This window comes from Zophobas morio, unplaced genomic scaffold (assembly GCF_036711695.1).
Source record: "Zophobas morio isolate AGI-343-1 ecotype UQ-CSIRO unplaced genomic scaffold, CSIRO_AGI_Zmor_V1 ptg000012l, whole genome shotgun sequence".
In the NCBI taxonomy this organism is placed as follows: domain Eukaryota; kingdom Metazoa; phylum Arthropoda; class Insecta; order Coleoptera; family Tenebrionidae; genus Zophobas; species Zophobas morio.
Window position 1 is genome coordinate 15778087 of NW_026972117.1, and position 27368 is coordinate 15805454.

Below are 27368 nucleotides of genomic sequence, written 5' to 3' on the forward strand. Positions count from 1 at the left end.
TTGTCACTTGATTCCATAAATACAATTAACGATTTATTAATCAAACGGCTAACTAAATGAGAACTGGAATTAACAGCAGAGTGCAACGAAGCAGCGTTATTCTAATCTCAAACAAACGAAGTGCAGCCGGTAACTGCAATGAATTCCCATCCCGTACGAGCCGTACCGAGTTTGGCCTTGTCTAGCCCGACAGAAATCCGCTCTCTACTGATAAGCCATTGGCGAGAATTTTTTGTTCAATGGCGTGGTACGCAGAGGATTTCTGTCGGTTTTGATTTTGTCGAGGTCGTATGCGGTGTGCAAATTAGTTTGTTTAAGTGGTTTATTTTTGTTAAAAATAGTTTAATTTCGGGCTTAAAGTGAGAGGTGAGTGTTGTGATGTGCCCATGAGGAAGGAGTCTGCAAGAATCGGCGCGGAAGGAAAGGAAATCTGGATTTAAAGGGTAAGTATTGCGGTTAAATTTTACAAAACCCAATTCTCGATTTCGCATAATCTGTTTGCACAAAACTCTTCTGCAGCACCTCGTGATCACGTTCCTCACCGTCAAATGTGTAAATTCTTCCTTTTGCCACAAGAAAATTGTCAATTTCGCATTCGTGCACTGTGTTGCTAACATAACCTAACTTTTTATATTTCGCTTCGCATCCTGCACCCCCTTACAAACATACTCCTAAACGTGGAATTTCTTGCTCCGTGAATAATTTAGTTATTGGAATTTGTATGAATGAAATTGGGTGTGTATTTGGTTGCCTACCACAGAGCGAACAGTAGATATTTTTTTCTAACACACTGTAGAAGAGTTTTGTGTAAATCGTTTGTGCGAAATCAAAAAGTGCGTTCTGTAAAATTTTACCTAGGTTTTTATTGTTAATTATTTAGAAATTAAATCCAATTTTCATTGTTATCTCATTACGGATGATCTTTACGTTTACGGATCGTCTTTACGTTTACGCATGACTACAATTAGTAATATTGTTCATTCCAATTATCTTTATTGTTTTGTGAAACATTTAAATTTCAGAATTGTTTTGAAAACATTCTTGTAAGGTATTTGGGACAAACTTAACTACTACAACTAAAAGAAGTTCACTAAATTAGCAAAACTTTTTGAGTTTATCGGAAAGTATTTACTGAAGTTTGGGTTAAATTACTTTAGAATGTATTTCCAAACGTAGTCTAGCAGAGCTATTTTTATTAAACTTTCATTTCTTATTTTCTGGACATTCCCCTCTTTATGGAGCGAGTGAAAATAATGATCTTTAGTTTCCGTCTAGCTGTTTGTAGAGAATTTTTAGGTAAATATTCTCCGAAATTCTTTTTTTGGGTGTATTTTGAGTCTGTTGTGTAGATTTTTTCTCTTCACTTTGACCAAGAATTGCATGATGTAAATGTAAAATTTTGCTGAGAATTTATATTGTGATTTCGAAACTTTTTCTAATTAGTATTTTTTAAATCTTTTAATGTTGAACTGCACCGTTATTAAAAATTAGTATATGTATATACAGTTGTTAACTTTTGTGCTATTTTTCTTTGTGTACACAAAAATTTCATGTGTTTTTTGTTGCAGTGGGTTCATAAATGAAGACGAGTGAATTCGCTAAATTGTAGCAGAAGAAGAAGCCAAAAGGTTAGAATTTTGCATTAATTTTAAAGTGGGTGTTGTTCCTTAACATTTTTTTATCTTTCATGAAGGATATTTTGATCGGTAATTTTGTCTTATTTTTGTTTCATCAAAAATCTTTTTGACGCCTTTTTATATATTTTCTAGGTATTTTATTTTATTTTTTATGCACTATCTTTTCCTTAGGTGCGTATGTTCAAACAATTTTTTCCTTTCGATTTTTCGTGCAGAAAAAATGACTTTTTGTTCCAAGAATATTTAAAATATAGATTCATTATTATTGATTATAAACCGTTTTATTTATTGTTTGATTCTGTTCACAAGCTATTTTGAACATTTTATTAAACTACATATATGTAATAATGAAACGACTGGCCTTTGATACGTGTCAAGAATACGTCCTCATTTTAACCTCTATTTTTTGACTGACGTGTAGATGTAAGGTTTTTTAAATTTCGGTATTCAAAGTGATCAATTTTTTTCATGTATACCGGGTGTCTGAAAAATGGCGGATTAACTAGTCTCTGAAAAAGTAAAAAAATTCCTTCTCACATTTTCGAGGAGTTATAATGATTTTAAAATTGGTTCTTTTGCTACGTTTAATAACTAAACAACAGATTCATTGTTACAATAACTAGTAATAAAACTTAGTTAATATTTCTCTCGCAAATGACCATGTTTACCATTTCAGTTAGAATGTACAAAGACATGGTTGTGTTATTTTTGTAATAGTTTGATAAAATTCCATTCGACAACAATGTTTCCCTGATATAAAGCAAAAATCGAGTAAGCAGTTAAAAATGTTTGACGTATCAAAAAATCCTACGTTTAAAATGTTCACATTTAATTTTAAGTCCCCTGATGTTTTATTTTCGGGAAAATTTAAAGGAACCTAGTGTTTTGTTCCTGAATAAACTTGAAAAAATCTTTTGAGCTTTTAGTGTTTTTTGAATTTGAAAAATTCTTGAGTGCTAGTGTTTTTTTTTAATTGGGTGTTATTTTCGGGGGACATGGAGATTTTTTTAAATTATTTAAAACATTTTGTGGGACTTTGGTGTTCTATTTTCGGAACATTCGGACCTGACCTGTTTTCGAGTGAATTTTGAGACCCCGTTTTTTTTCTTTTTTTAATTTAAAACAATCTTCAGGTTCTAGGTATTCCTGTTTGGAAAAAATTTGAAAGTGCTTTGGAGCCTCTAGTGTCTTTGCTTATAAACATTTTTATAAAATTTCATTTGCTAAAAAAGACTCGAGCTACTAGCCCCGCCCACCCACCCTCTATTTTTTTAGAGGGTGTGGCATTTGCCAAAATCCAGTTTTATCTCAGCAGGTACTAGCCTCGACCACCCGCCCTCTCTTCTCTTAAAGGCTATCTCATTTGTCAAAATCAGTATTATATTGTCAGCCCCGCCCACCCACCCTTTCATTTCTTAGAGGGTATAACATCTGCCAAAATCACTCTCATCTTGGAAGCTACTAGCCCCACCCACCCACCCTCTCTTTTCTTAGAGGGTATGTCTTTTGTCAAAATCAGTCTTATATTGACAGCCCCGCCCACCTACCCATTCATTTCTTAGAGGGTATGACATCTGCCAAAATCACTCTTATCTTGGAAGCTACTAGCCCCACCCACCCACCCTCCCTTTTCTTAGAGGCTGTCTCTTGCCAAAATCAGTTTTATATTAGAAGGTACTAGCCCCGCCCACCCACCCTCTCTTCTCTTAAAGGGTATATCATTTGCCACAATCAGTCTTATCTTGGCAGCTACTAGCACAGTCCACCCAGCCTGTCTTTTCTTAGAGAGTATGTTATTTACCAAAATCGGTCTTATTTTAGCAGCTAGTAGCTCCGCTCACCCACCATCTCTTTTCTTAGAGGGTATGTCATTTACCAAAATCAGTTTTGTGTTAGCAGGTACTAGGCCCGCCCACCCGCCCTCTTTTCTCTTAGAAGGTATCTCATTTGCCAAAATCAGTCTTATCTTGACAGTTACTAGCCCCGCCCACCCACCCTCTCTTTTCATAGAGAGTATGTCATCTGCCAAAATCGGTTAGGACAGGAATTTTGAACATCTTCTCTAGTATTTAGTGGTTATGCTTTAATGGATTTTTCTTTTGATGGTTTTGTTTTTGTTTATAATTTTTAAATGACTACTGGTTCTTATGGTTTTGTCCTAAAAAAATAAAAGGGGGATTTCGGTCACCATCGTTACTTAGAAGTCAGAAAGTAAGCCGGAGGTATTCACGTATTAGGTACGTGCAGTGTTGCCAATTTTACTTTTATAAAATTACGTTTTTTTGTAATCTACATCATGAAGAATTTTTTGATAATTTTTTTGGGACTTCCTAACTCCCTGTACATAACATACTGAACCGTTAATCTGCCATTTTCCAGACACTCGGTATATACAAAAATTGAATACTCAATAAAAATTTCTTTCACACTAAATGTTATCGAATTCTTTTTATTTTACTTCATCCACCGCTTCTTTAACACACGTTTTTCTTTTCTTTGGTTAAACACCAATCTGCTATACTGTGTCAGGGTAAACTCGTTTTGGAATTAAATTTTCCAAATTTTTTCTATTCTTGATTTATCCCATTTTTGTTTTCACATTAATACCTGCTCGGGGGTCGAAATTTTAACACATTTTTCTGTCTTTAATTAAAATTCTTATTTCATAAATAAGATACATAAGATATAATATTAAAATACACTTTTTTTTTTAAATACAACCCTCCAGTTGAAACCGCAGCCAACATTGCCAATTAATGACGTGGGGCTGAAGCAGGCAAACTATTTCAAGCGTTTTGTTCACCGACTGACGATCATTTTGGAATCTCTCATTAAATTTATAGCTCCAAAATCCTTAAAATTCCAGTATTAAAGTTCAATATTTCAAGTATGCAATTATAAAATTTTTAAAAGGATAGATAATTTGAAAAACCAGAAAAGCTATCGTTAACAGAAAAAATGCGTAACTAAAGAGGCACTTTATAATATAATTGATGTCAATCCTACGTCATTCCAGGTTAGATGTCTGTAACGGAATATCATGTATTCTGGCGGCGTTTTAACAAGACAGAACGAAGAAATGGCTGAAGTACGCATTAATGCAAGTGCTCTAAACAAACCCCAAAATTCTGTCCAGCCAGAGTCGCCAAATTCAGAGTCGTATAATCGCACCTTTAGAAAAAACCAGTTTAAAATCGGAACCAACGTCACGACATAACGGCAACAGTTAGATTTCCTACAAAAAGTCTCCTGCGTATCATATCAGCACTCCTGGGGCCCCTTTTCCTTTCCACGTTCCACCACCACAAACATTTTCCTCGTTTTTCCTCCGAATTCCGAAAGTATAAGCAGCTCTTTATTACCGCAAACGGTCACTACTTTCCCTAAGTCCGTTCAAATCGTCGATTTAGGTCGTTTACACCGAGTCAAGTGTCTAGTTTGGAATGTCGAAAACACGTAAAACGTGAGCCAGCCGCACAAGACCCGGTCGATAAATTATCGAATTAAATTATGACAAGTGGTCCCCGGTAATGATAGCATCAATTAATTTTTTCCGCGGCTGAATTATTCACGATTAAACGGATTTTAAATTCGATCGGTATCTGGCCGTTTTGTCCCCCACAATGGGGTTATCTCTGCGTAATTTACGATTTATTGACTGTGAATTTTTACGGCTTAAATTAATGTCACGAGCCGTGTTTGCGCCGCTAATGCAATCGCTCATTGTGAGACACTTTTTTGTTTTGTGTTTTTTAAGACATATTTATGGTGTGGCCACATTGTTGTTGAATTAATTTATGCTCGGGTGTGCTGCAGGTATGGTGTGACGAAATCTTTGTGTACATCTGTGACGTAACAATGTGGTTCGAGAGACAAAAGACGAGAGGGTTGGCTGCGTGCTGTACATATTTACATAATGTGCAGTGTGTTGAGTGGAACGAAATTGTGGAGAGTGGGTATCTAAAGGTAACCCACTTACGGGTTTAAAAATGTGTTGTCAAATATTTCAAAATGAAGGACAGGAAATGTTGAAAACATCGGAAGGTGATCAACATGCCACAGATGCTTGCAGTTTCATATTTTAAGAAAAAAAATATTTATATAAAACTAATAAAGATAAGCATATAAGAAAACACAACAATAAATATTACACGCAAAAATACTAGAATCCTTATGATCCCTAGAATGTTCAACAAACAAAGTTAATCTATGTCACTGAAATTAGTAGAAATCTGAAGAGATAACAGTTACTGGAAAATAGAATTAAGAACATAAAATACACATCTCAACCGTAGTTTACTACTACCGAAAAGACGGTATTATGAGATAACTGTTATTTATTTAACATCAAAAGAAATTATAAAAAATATAAAATGACAAAGAAGAAACATAATTTTTCCGTATAAAATAAAGCAGAATTACGAAGGAAAACGATACAATTAGTGACATTTTATAATATTTTAAAGTTAGCCAGAAAGAATTAGTATATATGTAATTTATTCCAGAATCAAAAATTCACCACATGTTGAATTATGTTAAAAAACCTAACTATTACATAGTTTCATTTTTCTAAAATTGGTACTAGAAAGTTTACGCACTCCTTGAGGTTTAAAAATGGAAAGAAACTGTCAATGAAATGAAATGAAACATGAGCTTAGATTATTACTTCACCCTATAGTAAACCAAAAAAACTGCCATTGGCAACGTTGCCAGTTATATTTTCGAAGAAATTGCGGTGTTGGTTGATTGCTTTTGGAATAACATACACAAGTGTTCCATTCACGATTTTTTCGACGTAGGGTGCCATGAAAATTTAGTGTGTCGGCAGTCAGTACAGAATAATCAAAATTCCCTCAATTTTCCTTGTTAGGTTATGTTGTTTTAAATGTAAGGTTAGGAAACAAAAACATTGTTCCCACAAAATCATAAGAAACATCTTTTTACTGCTCCCTTTGTTAAACAACTCTCAAAATTCGATATATACTTCCTGTTCTGAAATAATGAATCCTGATAAATTTCAGTTACTCAGCTAATAACTTAGAGCTCTGGTAGCCTGTTACTATTACATAATTTTTATCAATGTATGGGTTTTCTATGAGACGACGTTCACAGGTAAAAACACCTTGACGAATCTTGTGATATTTATATACACTTCTTCAAAACTGGATGTATAAATAATGTTAGAGTACTCGTACTCGTCGGTATATCTCATTAATTATTATATGTAAATAGAAAAAAAAAGGTAAGGACGAAACTTATACGGTTCTTTGCGCAGCGTCTTCTACTTATTTTAAAGGAGTAACCCAACTTAGTTTTTTCAAATGGAACACCTGCATAGTTTTAGATATTGTAATTTTTTTTTATGGCCACAATTTATTTTTTAAATTCCATTGCGACCTTGTCACGTTATTAAAATTTTCTTGAAATTTTTTACCAATGGAAGAAAAAGTTCACAAAAAAATAGCAGTAGAGTTATTTTTAAAATCTGTGATGCAATAATTTGTGGAGAAATAAATAAAAATGTGGGCTCTGTCGTGACATAAATAAAATTGAGTTATATTGTACAGAATGTTTATAAAAAAAATTGAATTTATTACAATGTTCAAATATCGGTATATCAATTTTTTCAAATACATTCAAATATTTTATTTATCACTGCATCTTATTGTTGACATTTATTGCTATTTTTTATATACATACTTTTTTTAGAGATACACTGACTTGTCAAAAGAAAGAACAAAAAGTAGAGTAAGATGCAGCAATAAAATACAGGATGTTCTACTAAAAAAACTCAAATAACGATATTTGAAAATTATAAGGGTTTATATTTTTTTATAAATATGTACCTATATATCAAAATTTAAAATTTTATTTAATATAATAAATACCACAATAAAACGTGTACCTCTGTTCATCTCTTTATTAAATATTGCAACAGATTTTAAAAATTAGACCCTTGCAATTTCTTATAAACCCTTGCATTATTAAAATATATAGAATTGGTTGAAAAATTAAAGGTTTCAAAATAATTACTAGGAAAAATAAAAATTATTCGATTCTTTAAATACGCGAAAAAGTACAATAATAGCCATAGAAAAAAATTGGTCGAAGGTTATGTCGACAAAACTTCCCTCGCCCCTGAAGGAAAACATATCCAGTTTCAAATATATTTTGATTAAAAATTTACCATGCTCACGATAACTTCAAAACGTTTACAGACTTAAAATTAAGTTGTAAAATATTGTTATACAATTTTGACTTTTTTCCAAAAATCTGGATGTCTCGGGCAAAAACTCAACACGGATTCATAAACTACACCTGCAGGAGTATGTTATTTTATAAAATTTAAAACCCATTTACTATGTACAATTTTCAGGTAATGTCATCACATTGTTTTTTTTTAATTACCGATTTGTTTTACTTTATGAAATTTTGAAAATGTAATATTGTAACTTCGAAAACAATTTTTTCTAGGCCTACAAATGATACACAACCATCAAACACTGTAATGTTTAGATCGTGTTTAAAAAAAATGGTTTCTTCGCTCCTAAAACAATAAAACTACTAGTTCGATTTCTTAGGCAAATTATAAAAGTTAATTGTGCATTTTTTTTTATATTAAAATAAACTTATTGTGTTGTTAGGTACGTATTGTGTTCCCAAAATTGTAGAAAAATTAGATAAGCCTTTTTTTATTAAAAAAATTAAATTAACATTTAACATCCTGTACCCATAAACAATTCTAAAAAATTAAAATATATGACTAAAATCGAAACAATGTCGCATTTCGAAGCACACTTTTTAACATTATTTAATTTAATAACAATTGATATTGGCATTATGCCCAAATTTCGAAAAATTGGTTTGTAGATTCTAGGACAATCTGTAAAATTTGCTTTTACTTTTTTTCTTAGGATCAGAACTCGTAACATTTGAAAATATCGATCCATTAAAATAATACAAATAAAACAGCAAACCATACTACAAATTTCAAGCGAAATATACTCAACAAAATTTTAAGATGACGTCATCAAGTTTTTGGAATAGAAGAACAATTAAATTATGATTCATTAGCGATTTACTTATGTCTACGATAAGCTTAAGGCGTTTTGTAGTTTTTGCATTAAAATGGAAAGTTTTGTGGTATAATTTGATTTTTTTTTCCAAAAACCACTCGCATGCATAATTCTACAAAAATATAAATAAATATTATTTTGCAAATTTTTAGTTCAGGAAGTAAACAATTTTAAGTTCAAAAAAAACAAGGAAAATATGAATTTTAAGACAAAAGTCACTTGTTAGTAATTAAAATCAAACATCATTCAAAATTCACAGATATTTCTAGAATTTCGAGGGATAAAATCTCTTGGTGGTTCATTTAATTTTTTTCCTACGATTTTTTTAAATGAAAATCATTGAATTATAAATTTGCACTGAATTATTATAATTTGTTAACCAACCATATGAACGAGAAAAAAAATCGTGTAGCAACCTTTGAAATTTAACGTTAAAAAAATTATGTTCGTAAAGATTGTCCAGAATTATATGAATTTTATGGACTCCCAAAGTTAATTTGTTTTACAGCCCTGTTGTCAGTTTTATTGTTTAGCTGAAGAGCGGGGCGAACTCAGGTACAGAAAAGATCGGCTTTCCCCTGACAGGCTCTTTACCTATACAATAGAATTGACGCCTGAGCTGTGAAACAAACTAACATTGGGAGTCCATAAAATTCTTATAATTCTGGACAAACTTTAACACCAACGCGTTCTTCTGTCGTGTTAATCAGTTTGACGGCCAAATAACTGTCAAATAAAGTGTCAAGTAATTGCAATACCAAGATCATTATTTTAAAAATAAATGTCGTGATTTATTACACGACTTTAGGTTTTTTGTTAATAATAATAAGGCAAAGTCACATCTAAACTTTATAAATAAAATTTCGTCACGTAATATAGCCTACCGGGTCAGCTGAAGTACTTCGGTCTCTTATTATAAAATTAAACTTGTATTAATCTGTTTTATATTGTGGGGTGTTGCGGGGATAACAACACTGATGACCCAAGACAAGTAGAAAATGAATATGCTAAAAAAAACGGTATATTTATCCCACACTAGTCGAAGATTCGTCCAGTATTTCAACCGAGCTTGTAAATTTTTCCAAAATTTGGCGCCAATAAAAAAACATGTTCGAAGCGCACTCGGTTTCGACCACGCCGAATAAAATTTCCATAGGCACATGTTCCAATGTTTCGATCTCACAATTAAGTTTTTTCTTGTAGGATGGAGGCGTAACTAACTATGCGCTCGTCATTTTCACCGAATCCATTAATCCGCTTTGACCACCTGTTCGCTTTTTGGTAGTTTTCCGCGACGAACGCCACTGTTCCTTCGAAAAACATCGCCGAACCGCCACAGCGAACAAGGGGCCTAAACATAACCCGATACCATCTGGCCTTGAGATGTCCTTCCAGCTAGGCTAATTAAAAACACAACTGGCCGCATTATATAAGGGTCTATCTTCGATCTAACATGCTATTAAAGTTATTACAACGGTCATCTTTGAGTGACGTGCATTAAAAATACACGTCACGATTTTTGATTCGGTTTTAATGTGGAGCTTCGATTGGCGAAGGCTCGGTGCTTAGTATGGCATACCTTTCTCACAAATTGGTAATTAAAAGGACGTGATAATGCGGTGGAAGTAACGAGCCGGGATTTTTGAGAGCTGGCGAGGTGAAAGGGCGGATTTAAGACTCATTGTGTGCGGACGTTGTGTTCTGGCTTTTTGTTTTGAAAGTTGGGGCTTTTACATACGAATTTACGAGCAAAAAGTGAAGCGTGTACGAAAGTTTGTTGTCACCACATCGCCGCCAAAATTAATGGGCAGAAACGGCCGCATGGCAAAGGCGGTGGGTGCGGTTTTTTGCAATCATTAAATTCCAGGTTCGGAATCCCGATGACACAAAAACAATAATAATTCAGGCTTATGTCCTGTTGGCAGGATGTCTGATTAAAAACCAGAGGTGTACACAAAACATTTCGTTTGTTGAAAATTTTCAAACTAAAAACTAGGAGTATTTTGAAAACAAATAATTAAGAAAAAAATACTACGGTAGTTCTGTGCTCACAAAGTAAGTTAGATGTGGTCTGATTAGTGTCAAATAAATGTTTCTCGTCGTTTTTTCAAAAACAAACAAAAATGCTAAAACTTGCATATAGAAGCTTCTGGATTTCAAATTTGCATAATCTTCAAAACATGTTATCTACTGATTTGAAGATGTTGCACGACTTGTTATATTTGCACGACTTAATAAATGACTTCAGTGACCAGACTTTAAAATTCAGGCACTCCTCAAGACTTTTAATGCGAAAACATTTATTATACAGCACGTTTTACAGTTTAAAAACAATGCGATAAATTTTCGAACAAGAACTTTTAGGCATTGCATACACGTTCAAGGATATAGTACGTCTTTTTTAGTGAAATGTATACAGGGTGGTGCCTAGGTTTTGCACTGGAAACTCTTAACAGGCTTTTTCAATATATTTGTAAAATGAAAAGTTAAAAAATGTATTAATTTTATAGTCAGGGAGCTGTCTGATTGAAAACTCCATATATAGTGCAGATCCAGTCAAATTGTAATCGGCCTTGTAATGGAGACAAGTAACAAGAATCTGTTAATTTCTCGGAATTATTATGTAATTTATTAAATTTTATAAAACTGGTAACATTTTATGACGTCATTATGAGGATTTGAATGGCAATTACAGGGTTAGTGACGATTGTAAAAATGTTAACCTTCGGTGAAAATATGAGGTATGAGAATTGCGACCCACAGGAAAGAAACGAGACAGATTTATTTACAGTTCTAAGAATAAAGACACTCCTGTATATGTAATGTACGTGAAAAAATGTAATTATCTGATGCAAATATCATCTGATCACTGGGCTACTGCTTGTTTTAATTGGTTAAATATACCAGGTGTTCGTTCCACTCTAGTTATTATTTTAATGTAAGCAATAGATAAATACCGCGGCTACTAAAACATGACGAAACGGATGTTCATAATCACAAGGCTCAAATTAAACGCTAAAAATACTCCGATTTTCTGATCCCTTAATATTCTAAAATTTATCAGAAGTTTAATATTTTTTTTAGTAGAAATGTATTCTTTTATTCTCCAGATTCGTCATTCTTAATCTTTTCTCACATAAAGTTCTTTTATATTTGGGTTTGACTGTGATCTTCGGATTTATAAAACAATGCTTCTACAAATATTTTGAATAAAATTTATTTCATGTTTATTTTTAGTAGAAATTTGCTTTTTTTGATTCTTCAGATTGCTCAATTGTTCTTAATTTTTTCTCGAATGAGGTTCTTTTGTATTTGGGTTTAACTGTCATCGTAGGGCTTTATAAAACAATGTAGATGTGTTTAAGACCGCAAACAATGAAACATCAACGCATGAACTAAGCGATCTTCTTAAAGGATTATTTTCGATTCATATTTTTGTTTGATTTATATTTCTGGTATTTTCTTTAAATTTCCACGATGATGTAAAATTTATTTTTTTATTTATTTTTCTACATAGGGGCAGGCACGTCACTTTTGATGCCTACAATGTTATATTAACAAAAACAGCAGTGTTTCCAAGATTTCATGAAAATTTATTAAGCCTTTTGTTATTTCATCAATGAAGTAAATTACTTGTAATTCCCCAGATAAATTGTACAATTTCGAGTTTTTCAAAAAATCTACATCTACATATTACATCTTTTGCACATCTCAGGCAGCAATTACTTGGCAAAATTTTTAAGTGACGTCATCAGATTTTTAGTGATGGCTAACAAATTTGATTAGTTTTATCATTTACATAATATTCTTACGATAAATCAAACATTTCACAACAATCTGCAGTACTTTGGATTTAGGTAATGAAATTGCCAACAGAGGACAGATTAACAAACGGAAACGGGGAACCTACTTTTTACATCCTAGGACTCTATTATTGAATTTGCATCTGTATTCAGAAAAAGTTTATCACGTTGGGAAAAAAGATACAATAATCAAACTCCTCAGTGTATTATTTCCGAAATTTTAATGAAATCTTAGTGAAGATGCTCAACTTTAGTCATCGTTTATGAAAGTCCAATTTTTATTACTACTGTTGTCTTTGATTCGTTCGGACAAGCAAAAGCAGGCAGTTTATTCTGGGTTTCCAGTAAGCCCTTCTTCCTGACTACATTTACAATATTTCTCTAGATTATGCTACGCTAAAAAAGCAGGATCGTGTCATTAAACTCAACTTTGCCGTATGCCGACACCTCAATTAATAATAAGGGTCAACTTCCTGAGAAACAAAACCTGAGACACAGGTATAAGACGTCCCAAACCTCCGAACTAATTCAAAAATTGAAATCTGCGGTTTCTACTGTTCCCTTTTTTTTTCTGTGTAATTTTAAATCCAAACTTTAGGTCACTGGCCATTTAATTCCGGGTACAGTTTAAATCTAATAAAAGGATGGTTTTTATCCCACCAAAATAACGTCCGTCGTTTAAATAGAAACGTGGAATGTCAAATACGTATCCAAGGTATTGTTTATTCTAACTTTATTTGGTATTATGTTATTTTCGTATTTGGTACAGCAAGAGAAAATATTTTGCTTACTTAATTATAAAAACAAATAAAAAAAAGTACCTACGTAAGACTTTTTTAAAGCAAGACATGCGTCGTACGTTAGAGAAGAAACAACTCAATCGAAATTCTCGTATCACGATGAGCATATTTTCTTGAAACCAGCTGTTTACCTTTCGATATGAAGCCACAAAGATACAGGATAATTGACAGTCATTATGACAATTGAATAAACAATGAAAATACCAATTTTTTCGATAATGTACTTTTAAGTGGACAACATTTTAAAGAAAGTTCCATTCTACTACCTCAGGCCAATAAATAGTAAATGATCGTATTTTATTACTTCCCGAGCGTAAGCAAAGGAAGTATTGTAATCGAGTCCGTCGGCCGACTCTCTACTTTTACGTTTTCTCGATCTTTCATGACCCCTAGAAGACGAAGAAATAGGTCTCCCATTTCCGTCTGTCTGTCCGTCTGTCCGTCTGTCCGTCTGTCCGTCTGTCCGTCTGTCCGTCTGTCCGTCTGTTGTCACGGATTTTTATTAGACAGATAATCTCCGAAAGTACTCGACCGATTGTTGTGAAATTTTGTACTTATATTAAGAATATCATGTAGATGGTAAAACGCTAACCAAAATTTGTCGAATCATCCCCACCACTAAAGCGATGACGTCACTTCAAAATTGTACATAGTAAATGGGTTTTCAATTGTATAAAATAACATAGTCCTACACATGTAGTTTACAACTCTGAATCGACTTTTCACCCGAAACGTCCAGATTTTTGGAAAAAAAATCAAAATTATAAAACAACATTTTGAAATTTAATTTTTAATCTGCTAACCAGAATGCTTTGAAATGTTGCAGATGTTTTAAGGCTATAAAGAGCATCATAAATCTTTAGTCAAAAAATATTTGCTTATCCCCTCCAAAAACTTGATGACGTCAGCTCAAAAGTTTGTGGAATAAATCATATCTAAAATGTACAAAATATGATGAGTCTGTACTTGTGAACTATCACTACATTAATATTTTTTGGATTTACATATACAGGGTGACTCAAAAAAATTAATGAATGCGTAAATATATTTTATTGATTTAATCAGGAACTACAAAACCGAATGCTCTGAAATCTTGCAGATGTTTTAAGGTCATAAAGAGCATAATAAATGTTTAGTCAAAATATATTTGCTTATCCCCTCCAAAAACTTGATGACGTCAGCTCGAAAGTTTGCCGAATAAATCATATCTAAAATGTACAAAAAATGATGAGCCTGTACTTGTCATTTATCACTCCATTCATATTTTTTGGATTTGCATATACAGAGTGACTCAAAAAAATTAATGAATGCGTAAATTTATTTTATTGATTTAATCAGGAACTACAAAACCGAATGCTTTGAAATCTTGCAGATGTTTTAAGGTTATAAAGAGCATAATAAATTTTTAGTCAAAATATATTTGGTTATCTTCTACAAAAAACTGATGACGTTAGCTCAAAAGTTTTCCGAATAAATCGTATCTAAAATGTACAAAATATGATGAGTCTGTACTTGTGATTTATCATTCCATTCATATTTTTGGATTTGCATATGCAGGGTGACTCAAAAAAATTAATGAAGGCGTGAATTTATTTTATCGATTTAATCAGGAATTACAAAACCGAATGCTTTGAAATCTTGGGAATATTTTAAAGTTATTATAAGCATGGTAAACTTTTGTTCAAAATGTATTTGTTCATCCCTCCTAAAAAAATTGATGACGTCACCCTTAAATTTTGCTGAATAAATCCTATCTAAAATGCAAAAAATATGATGAGTTTGTACTTGTGATTTATCATTCCATTCATATTTTTTAGATTTTCTTAAGAGGTGGTTCAAAAAAATTAATGAAGTCAATTTATTTTATTGATTAAATTAAAGGCAACACTTATTATTAGTATTACACCCCAACCAACCCAATTTGGTAGACACAAAATTTGTTAAAGGAAAAACTCGGTTGAAACATAAAGGTAGCACGCTTATTTACATCGACTTTAACATTACAGACCTGCATTTGTTTTATGCGTTCACTTGATTCCGCGAATGTGAAATAGACATGTTTATAATCAACCAATTGTGAATTTCACCGTCAAGAATTAAAATAAAACCCAATGTTTTATATAATAAGCGGAAGTCGAAGCAATAAAACCGACGGTCGTTTTGTTTACAGTTTCTGTGTTTGGCTCTCACGTATGCTGTTACGCCTGTCATCTTAAATTAACAATGTTTATACATACACGATTTTCAGTTGCCTCTGATACGTAGGTATACGTGAGTAAATTGTTTCGTTATTTTATTGATTATTACAAATCAATATTCAAACGACCCAATTCATTTTCCCGAAAATTTGAGAATATAATAATTTTATTCTTAGTATTACACTACATCTATCCCAACTGATATACGTGTCCTTGCAAAAATGTTGATGACGTCATCGCAATTTTTTTTTAAATTCCCACTACAAAAATGTAATGAGAAAAAAAACACAATAGGCATGCAGTCGTCAAGTTTCCGACAGCGAGGGAAGTACTGTCTAAACTCTTTAGACCAATTTTTTTTTTATGGAGTCAGTTCAACAATTAAGAAAAGAAAGTCAAATACTGGTAACCAATCTTGGATTCACCATCTCCCATTGTTGTCACCAGTTCTTTCACCCATTAAATGTGTACCTATTTCCGAACCTCTTTACCTTCTATTATATTTACCTAAGATAAAGCCACAAACTTTCGTAAATCACGTTTTAAGATAAAGCCAGAATTTTCACCACACACTTTTTGAACCGAACCAAAACATGATCCTATCAAGCCCTATCGGCCCAAATTGAGTCGTAAATCCTTCAGTACCCTCCATTGTCCGACTTTTTCGCCACACTCGCAAAAACCCCAACAATCCCATCGCTCTTCCACGAACCGCGCTCGACTTACTCTTTCCCTTGATGGAGAACTCGTTATCCTGATGATGGTGGACGATCGGCGCCTTGTCCTTGGCGCCGCCGCCCTTGCGCCTGCTCCTGTACTGATGTCCTCCACATTCGCACAACACAAACAGTGCCAACAACACCAGGAGGTGGCGACCGGTGTCCATGGTGCTGGCACGGGTGAAACCCTCACATGGCGCAAGCTCCTCACCAGCTCGCGCCCAACGACAAACTGACTCTCTCTTCCATGGTTCTGAAACACACACCGGTTAGTTTACCTGGACTAAGGCTACAGGTGGGTACGCGGGGCGCTATCGAAGCCGAGCGGCACAAGAGCGCGCCAAGCGGAGAGCGTCTTGCCGGAGATGACCGATAGAAGATTGTTTGTGTTTGTTTTGTTTAGATTGTGATAATTTGTTCTCGGATTTGTTCAATTTGGTAGACCTAAATTACAAGCCGCATGTTAAGTGTCTTGGGGCTACTTTTCAGACAAAAATAACAACACTTGACACTTAAAACTACCTTTAGTAGAAGGTACAACAACTACTAATTGATTTCCGGGTTATTCTTAAGATTGTATCAATTGTATTTCTTATTTGAATTTAGTTTTTCTCATTGAAACATTTTGGCCCTCACTTTACACATACAGGGCGATAACTTTGCTTCAAAAAATTAATAATAATAAAATAAAAAATCATGCAAGTTTTTCAAAATAACTATTGAGAAAAGTCAAAATTATCCTATTGTTGAATTGCGCAAAAAAATACAATAATGCCGATAAGAAAAAACAACGTTAGTTACTCAACTCGAAATCCAGAAAGGGGTTGATTTGTTATAATTTGTTTTCGGATTTGTTCAATTTCGTGAACCTAAATTGCAAGCCGATTGTATACATCCCCTAAGGCTACTTTTTAGGTAAAACAAACAAAACTTGACATTTAAAATTATCTTTACTAGAACATATAAACGATTTCTAGATTATTTTTAATACCGTATGAGTGTTGTTTCTTGGAACGACCTTTTTTTTGTGACAAATTTTGGTCCTCAAATTTGAATTTAATTTTTTGTATCTACAAATTTTTGTCCGAAAATTATGTACATATACAGGGTGATGCATCTGTATTTTGTCATACTATTCCTATGTCTGAAACTGTAAGAGACAAAGTTGTATTATTTTTTGCTGTTGAAAAATCTTCCCAAAAAAAAGTACATGATTTTTTTCATTACTGTAACTCGAAATCTAGAAGAAGTTTAATTTGTTATAATTTGTTCTCGGATTTGATCAGTTTGGTGGACCTAAATTATAAGCCGTATATTTAGTTATCTTAAGGCTACTTTTTAGACAAAATAAACAAAACTTAACACTTAAAATTATCTTTACTAAACCTACAACATATCCCGATTGATTTACAGATTATTTTTAAGATCGTATGAATTGTGTTTCTTAGAATTATTTTTTCTTTAGTGACAAATTTTGATCCTCAATTTATTTATATATACAGGGTGATGCATCTACATTTTCTTACTCTTCTCATATTTGAAATTGTAAGAGACAAAGTTGTATTAATTTTTGTTGTTGAAAAATCTTTAAAAAAAATTACCAAGTCTTTTCAAATTAAGTATTAACAAAAATCAAAATTATACGATTCTTAAATTCTGTGAAAAAGTACAATAATACAGGTAAGAAAAAACAACTTTAATCAAACTCGAAATCTCCAAGACGTTTATTTTGTTATAATTTGTTCTCAAATTTGTTCAATTTGATGGACAGTTTTTAAATTACGTGCGAAAAAGTGCAAACATTTTGACAAGAAAAAAAAACTTTGATTTCTATAACGCGAAACTAACAAACCTTGACATTTAAAATTTTCTAGTTATGACTTTCAATAACTGCAGGTTATCATTACATCATTATAAAATATACTAAATAATAGTGGACCTAAATTCTACCCTTGGCTTACACCACTATTAACATTATAGATAAATGATTTCAATTCATTAAAAAAATGTTGTCTCCCTTTTATGGGCAACTTAACAACCGACACTAGTTTATTACAGCTTTCAGAATAATCTAATATCTGTAACAGAATACAATAAAGCACGTTTTCGAATACTTTTGATAAATCTGTATAAAATGTGGCAATATTTACAAGAATTTTCACATTTATCACAGATGTGGGGCAAAATGTCTAGTGACGGCAAAAATTAGAAAGGTGGGAAATCTATAATTATTTTATAACATTAACGACGTATTGTACTCTCAGTTTAAAGTGGTTTTTATGACAAGATAATAAACATTATCACCTCATTATTACCCCACGATGGAATAACAAAGTACAGCCCTCCAAGAAACCGACCACTTTCTTATTTATGACTGGGGATTTACTCCATTGTCCCCATCATCAACTTCGACATAATGGACCTATCATAAAAACCTCTTTAACCTGGGAAGACATTACTTTTAGCCATCCAAAATTTAAAAATTTTGAAAACATCACAATCAATCAAGCTAATTAATATTAAAAATTTAATTTAATTGAATTTGGAAACTGATACAATACAAATACACTACAGAGTGTGTAGAAACGTCAAAATCTGGAAAAGTAATAATACACTGAAGCCGTGACTCAAATCCCGGCAGCTTTGTTGAGATGATGGCAGGGTCTGGCATATTTTAAAGAATAAGGCACGAGATGTAATGGAAGTGGTCAAGATAAAAGCGGCCGGCTGTAAGAGGTTGTTGATGGTAAAGTGGAGATTTTGACGCAAGGTCGAGAAAGGGGCTTGACATTTACAAGACGGTGGCAAAATCGTACGTGTTGTTGCCATATTGGTTCAATTTGGTTATTAACATTTTCTTGTTTAATTAAGTCATTTACCGATGCGCGGTTATCTAAGCGGTAAGTTTAACCTTTCTTTACCATTTACGGACAGTAATTACCGGTTCATGAAATTGTATTGATATTTTGCGGTTTGGTAATTGACAATGACGTGACAATTTCTCACTAAAACAGGCTCTCAGGTAATTGAATTTGACTAAGTTAACAAATCGTCACGTGGAAAAAACGGTCCGTGGAAATGAAGACGTTGACAGGAGGACGTCCAATATTTCCCAACGACTATTTCTTTATTAGTGAACCATTTATACAACTAGTGTAATGTAAATCCAACTCAGCCTCGAAAACATTCCACTAGCAAAATTAATTCAGACCGATTCGTCTTAACCACGAAAAAAATCCCCCCGAAGCTCCTTCCACTTCGCCCGGATTTTTCTCCGTGCTCCGGTCAGCCGCCCTGGAACTCGTGACGCGTCTCCGAGTCGAAGATTCGAGATTTTGCGGGCGTGGTCGCCCCGGCCTGTATTATTACCGAGATAATAATTTCCAATTCTCATTCCACCTAACGATTCTCCGAACTCGTGATTAGCGATTGCTGCTGGAAGCTCCGATTCGTGATCCGGCGATCTATCCGGGATCCCGATTCCGGAGCACCGGGCCGTGACCACCGCGATAATTGCTGGAGCGCATTCCGTGCCATTGTGAAGATGTCCACGCTTAGAAAAACTAACAGAATTCATTATTAATCAACGAATTCGATTCACGTCCATTACAACCACCCAACACTTGCTTTCGAACCGTTCGACGTGTACGAACGGCTGAAGAGAATGCTAAAGAGGACGACTGCGAGGCCGCAGATAATCTATTTGTTATTAGCAAGCGGCCGGCTGAATTTTAACTAATTTCGGAGATGATTGCTGAATAAATATGTTTCTGCACGAAGAGGCGAAGATTTTTACGTGGAAAAGCTCGAACAACGTACGGTAAATATAATAATGCTTGAACAAATTCAAGAAATGCAGTGTTCACTATGTCGCGGACTCTAATTTACAACGAATTTTCCAATTTTTTAACCACCACTATACAACGATCAATCCAAAACGCAAAACTAAACGTGTCTGAATAAAAGGGATTGTGGTCAAGGGCACATCACCCTTGTTTCTCCGTTTCATAAATTACACACTCCAGGGAACCCCAACGGCTTTTGATTTAGAAGTTTGACCTTCTGGGTGGAATAAGAATGCAACTACGGCATTCTTCGGATAGAATTTTCATAATTAATGCAGAAATGGTCGCAGCAGTGATTAAATCTAGAGGAGCGACCTTCGGGCATGGTCACCGCTCATCGGCACAGAAATCATAATTTTACCATATACAGCGGGTTCCGAGAAGTGTGATTTGTTTTACCGTAGGGTTTAAGCCATTAGCGGTTTTTTCTAAGCGATCCATTAAATCTCAAACCTTCCACTTACCAATTACCATAAAACATTGGCTGTAAAGTTTTAAAAGGTCGATTTTCTATGGTGTTTTACCGAGTCATCATGCAGGTTAACAAATCGCTGTATGGGGTCAGATTCCGGGCACGGCGGCTGTCAGACCTTTTTCTTCTATCGTATGGGATCTAACAGACTACTAATTGTTAACAACGACCATATGGAGAAGGTAGCTCGAAACGTCGAGAAGTTAGCCACAAAAAGGGAATGCTCTTGCTGGTATTGGAAGTTTTGAAATTTTTATATAGTTGTTTTGGGCTTTACGAGCGTTTTTGTTACATTTCAATTCCGAGGAACTAATGGGTTAATAGCCACAAAGCCATAGTTTATGGTGCCATGAATAGAAATGAGCATACGATGTGGAATAGTCTTTTTTATGGCATTTTGTAGACGCAAATGACGATTTCTTAACTTTTTAACATTCTAGAAGGATACCTCAATATTGCTGAGGAGTGGAGCATAAACTGTCCACAGTGAAAAATTGAGCTCACAATTAACTTCATTTACGAATAATCAAATCGCTTATTACCAAAAGTAAATTATCCTTAACAACTATTATTATGCTGCATGTTTATTGCGCAGCTGTTTTTACCTCATTATAATTTCGGCTGTAAAATGCCACTCGCCATGCACTTCAACATTAATTAATCATTTTTAAGGATACATAAATTCGACAACATTTACTTCTTGAAAGTTGGCAGTCGCACTCCAAACAGGAAACAAACACTAGGAAAGTTATTGCAAATTTGTATGTGACATTCTATAGAAGCTATAAATGTCTTGAAATTTTTTTAACCTATCGCAACGAAAGTTTATAACTGATGTTGTTATTAAAACAATGTTTATTGCTACGGCATGTAAACGTTCTTGAGATTAGATTCTTCTGTGCCGTTGTCATACACGTTTGGAAAACGTTTTCAATGGAGTTGAAATTTTATTATATTGAAAAAATAAGGATCGCTCTAGTTTTGGTTAAAACTTTTGTGTAATTTTGCTATTTTGTCCAATTCGCTGATATTTTCCATTTTATTGATGTACACAGGGTGAGCCAAAAAGAACACGTTCCTCGATATATCACCAATGAGTACAAATAAAAACAAAATTAACTTAAAAGTTAAAACAGATAGTCACAGTGTAAGAAAAAAATACCGCATAACGTAAACGAACCCAGGTCCACGAGAAAAAGAAAAAGCAAAGCACAATCAACCAGTACAGGCGTATGTGTTTTTATAACCTTTAAATGATATTTATTATGAAATAATAATACAGCGTGTGCAACTATTTTTTTTTAATGAAACACCCCTATATATTTTTGCATAAATCGTCTATTGTTGTTGTGCTTTACAAGTAAATTGTATTTTTGAAATTCCGATACAAAGTTATTCCAATTTTATTGAAAATTTTTAATCATATAAAGGTTGACAGAAAAATCGCAATAAGGTCATTTTTGCTGCCTGTTGTGCAATATAGTAAATAGTGCTGAATAATAAAAAATATGTGATTTGTTATAGTACCAATAAAACTTAATATACAGAGTGTTCAGAAGAAAATTAATAATAAGAATGATAAGTTGACAGTTTCTGTATAATTTCTGATTTTGCTTGTTACAGACTCACCAAAATATGGGGAAAAATAAAGTAGAAAAAAGAGTTCGATTTAATAATAATATACAGAGCATTGAATTTGAAAATTATCATGTTTAAGATTTTTTTAACACTGTACAACATAGTAAGATTCAATTATTACACCCTGTACATTGATCACTTTATATAAAAAAATAACTTACGTTATCTGAGTTTCATATCTTATTCAAATTCCGAATCCACACAACCGTTCATCTATGGGTCAATTGCGCACCGCGGTAAAAAAAAATCTGGGGGTGGTCTTAATTCCAGAGGGCAGTTGTTCGCAACTACCTTTGAGGCAAGGGTCAATTGCGCGCTGTTCTTATAGTTTAAAAATAAATAAATACTAGCAGAAACAGCTGAAAGACCGCAGCGCGCAAGTGATCAACATCCCTATGAATAACGCCATTCTTATTCACAGAAAAATATCTGAGTATTAAGTTCTTGTAAACTGGTCAAAAGTTAGAATTTTTCTGGAACTTTTTAAATTGACGTCCACTAGCGAATTGAAAATCGAAATTCTGAATCTCTCCTTTTGTGGATAGAAACTTTCCAGAATTTACTTAAACTCCACCGTCATAAATCATAATACAGACAAATAACGAGCGTTCAAAAACTTCAGTATTTTCTCCTTTCTCGTTTCCAAATTATTTGTTTTTATTATTTTATAACTTTCTTCAATTCATGTATTGTTAAATTTTTAGTAGAAGTTCTCCACAATTTCCTAATATTCCAGTTACCCACTGCAGTCTTAATTATTCTGTCGTTTCTAAATAGAAGAATTATTTTTTTCAAGTGTAGTCCTCTAGTTTTTGAACTTCAAGCGTATACTGTGGTCGTAAATCTTCTTTTTCTTCTCATTTTCCAATACAATTTTATTTGAACTTTTTGAATTCATTGCAACTAATCCCTTTCGTCAAGTGTAAGTTCAACTGAAGTCGAAATTCTCTAACTCTTTAAGGTCTTCTTTCATTTCTTATTCCGGATTATAGAATTTCCTTAAAGTTCACTGGTGTACTATTTTAGAATCATTCTTCTTTCTTATCCCATTGCGGAACAGAATTCTTTTAATCTTTTTGTATTAAACGTTAGCTAATTTCTTTCTTTGAGAATAACGTGCTGAAGTCAAAAACTTTTTGGGAATTAGAATTTTGGCAAGTGACTCATGGAAAAATATCAGAGTATTAAATGTACTACTCAAAAGTTAAAATTTTTATAGAACTTCTTCATTTAACCAGATTGGCAATTTTTAATTTTATTTTAAGTACTTCAGCCAACGTTTTGAATAAGTTTTCTCAAAAACGAACTAATATATTTGTTCAAACACGTAATGATAAGTGATTTTTTGCTTTTTCTACTATAATCGCCAACATTTTCAGAAACAATCTCAAAATAGATTTCTGCTTGTTTTCAAAATAATACGAAAGCGCCAAAAACATAAAGCCTGAACACATTTTTGGTTATAACAGTTAACGACAAAACACAAAACCTTGATTCCTTCGAACAACGCAAATCACAAGTCAATTTCATTATCTGGCGGACCCTACTTTACATCACAATATACGATCATAAAAATATTTGCGCAAATTACTAGAATAACTGCGGAAAAGAATAAAAGAATTTTTTATTTTAACTATTTTGCTAGAATTAACCGTGTCGCGGTATTATATTCTACACAATACGATCAAAGATTTGCTAGAACCGGAGAAATTTACATTACCATGGTTATTACCATAATGAAAATCAAAACCGCATAAACGTTACTATGTTTATAGTGGTGGTATGACTACACAATTGAGTTGTAGGATGTCGTATAACTATAAATAATAAAATGGTAAAGATTGCTGATCCTGTTGATCATTCTGCGAGACGTCAACTCGCCTTAAGCTAAATCGCAGATCGTTAAACATCACCTACGTTGTGTTGTAGTTACACCTATAGACCATACCCTTCCATACTATTTCTTCTCTGTTTTTATCCAATCCATCTCGTTTATTACTATTACAACTTTAAAAACCACGCTTTTGCATAACTAAACGAATAATTACATACAACTAAGCGCAATGAAGCCGAACGCCAATTACGAGGAAGTTGACAACGACAAAACACCGAAAGAAAGCAGTTCCCAAGAGAAAAGCAAGCAAACCGCTAGACACAAATAAATGATCCGAGATCGAACCAACTATTGAAAACCCAACCGAATAAATTCCTCCACCCTGTGAACCCCCCACGGCCCTGCTATTAAAACCTCGCCGTGGGTGTAAACACCAACAATGGTCGAAAATTATCGGTTACAGGTCGATCGTCTCCGATTAGCCTCTCACCTCCAGCACTTTTTCCGATTCGTCGAACTTGAAAATTTGTTCCAGTCCGGCCCCGAGCGTACGAACGCAATTATCGACAATTTCCATCACGAAAGTCCCGACAATTATTCAAATGTGGGGACGCGTGCTCGCTTTTTTTTTATTGGTGAGGTCGTAAATTCGGCCGCATTTTATTCGCACGGATTTAAATCGAAATTGCGGAATAAATAAGACACGTAAGACTGGCTTTCGCTAAATATGGCGAGAACGACTTCCACTAATGCATAGATGCCGTACAACTACCAAACAAATTAGTAAGCACGGTATGTTTCCTTTTGTATCGTAATTTAAGGTTAGGTGGCGCCACGGCGGTGCTACAGTATTTATTGTGGAGGTTACACCCCTCACACGGCGTGATTGGGGGTTTTTTGTTCGGGTTTGATTTGTGGTGAGCGGAGAGAACGGTAATTAGGTGATGGTGAACGTGTAATTAAATGGCGTGTTGGCCGCTTTGTTCTTTGAGGTGGTGCCGTGCTGAGTCAGGGATGGGTTTTTGGGTGCACCGAAGGGGGCAAATGGTTTCCATTATAACATTGTGTAAAATTTCACAGTATCATTTCTAATATCAAAATTATCAGACGACTACGGAAATGGAACTCCTACTTTTTCATATTCTGGAGATCTACGAGGTGTCGAGAAAAAATTAAATTGGCATTCGTCAAATGTACTCTACTACAACAGAAACTGAGTATATAACTAAAGCCCTTGTCAGATATTGAATAGATTAAAGAAATTTATTAATAAAAAAAAGGTAGTTTTTATCCAGGAATAATAAACTTGCAGTTTTGGATACTTCTTAATGGGAAATTTAATATAAAACTAAATAGTCCAAAGTTATTTAGACTTCCCTTGCCTCTGAAGTGCATTTGAAAAAATATACTTTCTTCGAAAAATGAAAATTTGATTTTGCGAATTTGCGTTCTCAATATTATTTTGGAAAAAAGTTGTTGTTACTATTAATTCTTATTTTATTATTATTAGATACAGGTGCGCACAGCATGTTCCAGAATCTAATCCTTATTTTAATTCCATATGATCGTTTTTTTATTTTCTTTAATTTTTCAATTTCTCCATTTTTCTATGTTTCGATTTCATAATTTTTCGATTTGCAATTTTTCAATTTTGCCATTTTTGATATCACAATTTTTCAGTTTCTCAATTTTTAATTTTTCGATTTTTCAATTTTCCATTTCCTCCATTTTTCACGTTTTTGATTTTTATTTTTCATTTTCCCAATTTTTTAATTTCCTTTTTGTCGATTTTATTTTTTATTTTTTCAATGCCTCTTTTTTATAATTTTTCATTTATTCGATTATTCAAATTTTCAATCCTTGATTTTTCAGTTCCTCGGTGTTCCACTTTTTAAATTTCTCAATGATCCGATTTTCTGATTTCTTTAATTTTCAGTATTTCGATTTTACAATACATAAGGTATTTCGTTTTTTTCAAAGTTCCCCAATTTCTCAAAATCTTTCTATTTTTGAATTTTAATTTCATCAATTTTTCAATGTTCTTCATTTCCAATTTTTAGATTTTTCAAAGTTTACATTTTATACGTTTTGGTTTTTTTATGTTTGATTTTTCAACTTTACAATTATTCAATTTTTCCATTTTTTTGATTCAAAAAATTGAATATGGGAAAAATTGAAAAAATAAAAAATTGGAAAAAACTGAAAAATCAAAAAACTGAAAAAATTGCAAAATCGAAAAAGTGGAAAATCAAAAGACTGCAAATCGAAGGACTGAAGATAAGAAAAATTGAAACCAAAAATCGAGAACCTTGGAAATCGAAAAATTGAAAAATCCAAAAATTATAAAATCGTCAAAATTGTAAGGTCAAAAAACTAAAACACTGAAAGATCGAAAATTTGAAAAATTAAATATGTATCGAAAAATTGAAAAATTAAAAATTGAAAATTCGATTAAATGAAAAAGTTTTAAAATCCATTAGTTGAAAAATGCAAAAACTCTAAAACGGTAGAATTGAAAACGTGAAAAAAGGAAAAATGAATTTCACATTTAAAAAAAGAAAAATTACAAAATCGAAAAACCGAAAGATTTTAAAAATAAAGAAAATAAAAGACCGAAACGAAAAACTGCAAACTGAAAAATTGATAAATTGAAAAAACAAAAAATCGGAAAAAACTGAAAATTGTAAAATCGAAAAACGGAAGAATGCAAATCGAAGGCCCGAAGGAAAGACAAATTGAAACCAAAAATCTAGAAATTTAGAAATCGAAAAATTGGAAAATCCAAAAAGAGTCGTCAAAATTGTAAGGTCAAAAAACTAACATTGAAATATCGAGAACCTGAAAAATTAAAAATCGAAAAATTGAAAATTCGAATAAATGAAAAAGTTTTAAAATCCATTTAGTTGAAAAATGGAAAAATTCTAAAACAGTAGAATTTAAAAAGTAAAAAAAAAATGAAAAATTTAAAAATTTCGCATTGAACAAAAGAAAAATTATAAAATCAGAACATCGAAAAACTGAAAAATTGAAAAAATAAAGACAATAAAAACCGAAATGAAAAACTGCAAATTGAAAAATTGAAAAATCAAAATATGGAAAAATTAAAAATTTGAACATCCAAAAGTTGGAAAATCAAAAAAGTGGGCAATTCAAAAATGAAGAATCGAAAAATTGAAAAATTAAAAATCGAAAAACTGAAAAGTCGAATATTGAAAAAGTTTTAAAATCCAATAATAGAACAACTGAAAAATTATAAAATCGTAAAAATGAAAAAGTGAAATAGTTTTACCATTATTTTTACATATGTATTTAAAATGAAAACAAGAAAATTTGCAAATCAAAAATT

At 32.8% G+C, this 27368-nt stretch overlaps 1 protein-coding gene across 3 annotated transcripts in view; it reads right to left on the reverse strand.

Moving 5' to 3' along the window:
- LOC135127902 (epidermal growth factor receptor) overlaps nt 1-27368 on the reverse strand; it is a 158849-nt gene that overhangs the window by 13091 nt on the left and 118390 nt on the right. For 2 of the 3 annotated variants that reach the window (XM_064054580.1, XM_064054579.1), the window contains one exon: nt 16241-16486. The exons of the other annotated variant lie outside the window; for it this stretch is intronic. In XM_064054580.1, coding sequence (XP_063910650.1) covers nt 16241-16400 — 160 coding nt within the window. In that variant the 5' untranslated portion in view covers nt 16401-16486. The remainder of the gene's footprint in view (nt 1-16240; nt 16487-27368) is intronic. 3 annotated transcript variants of the gene reach the window in all.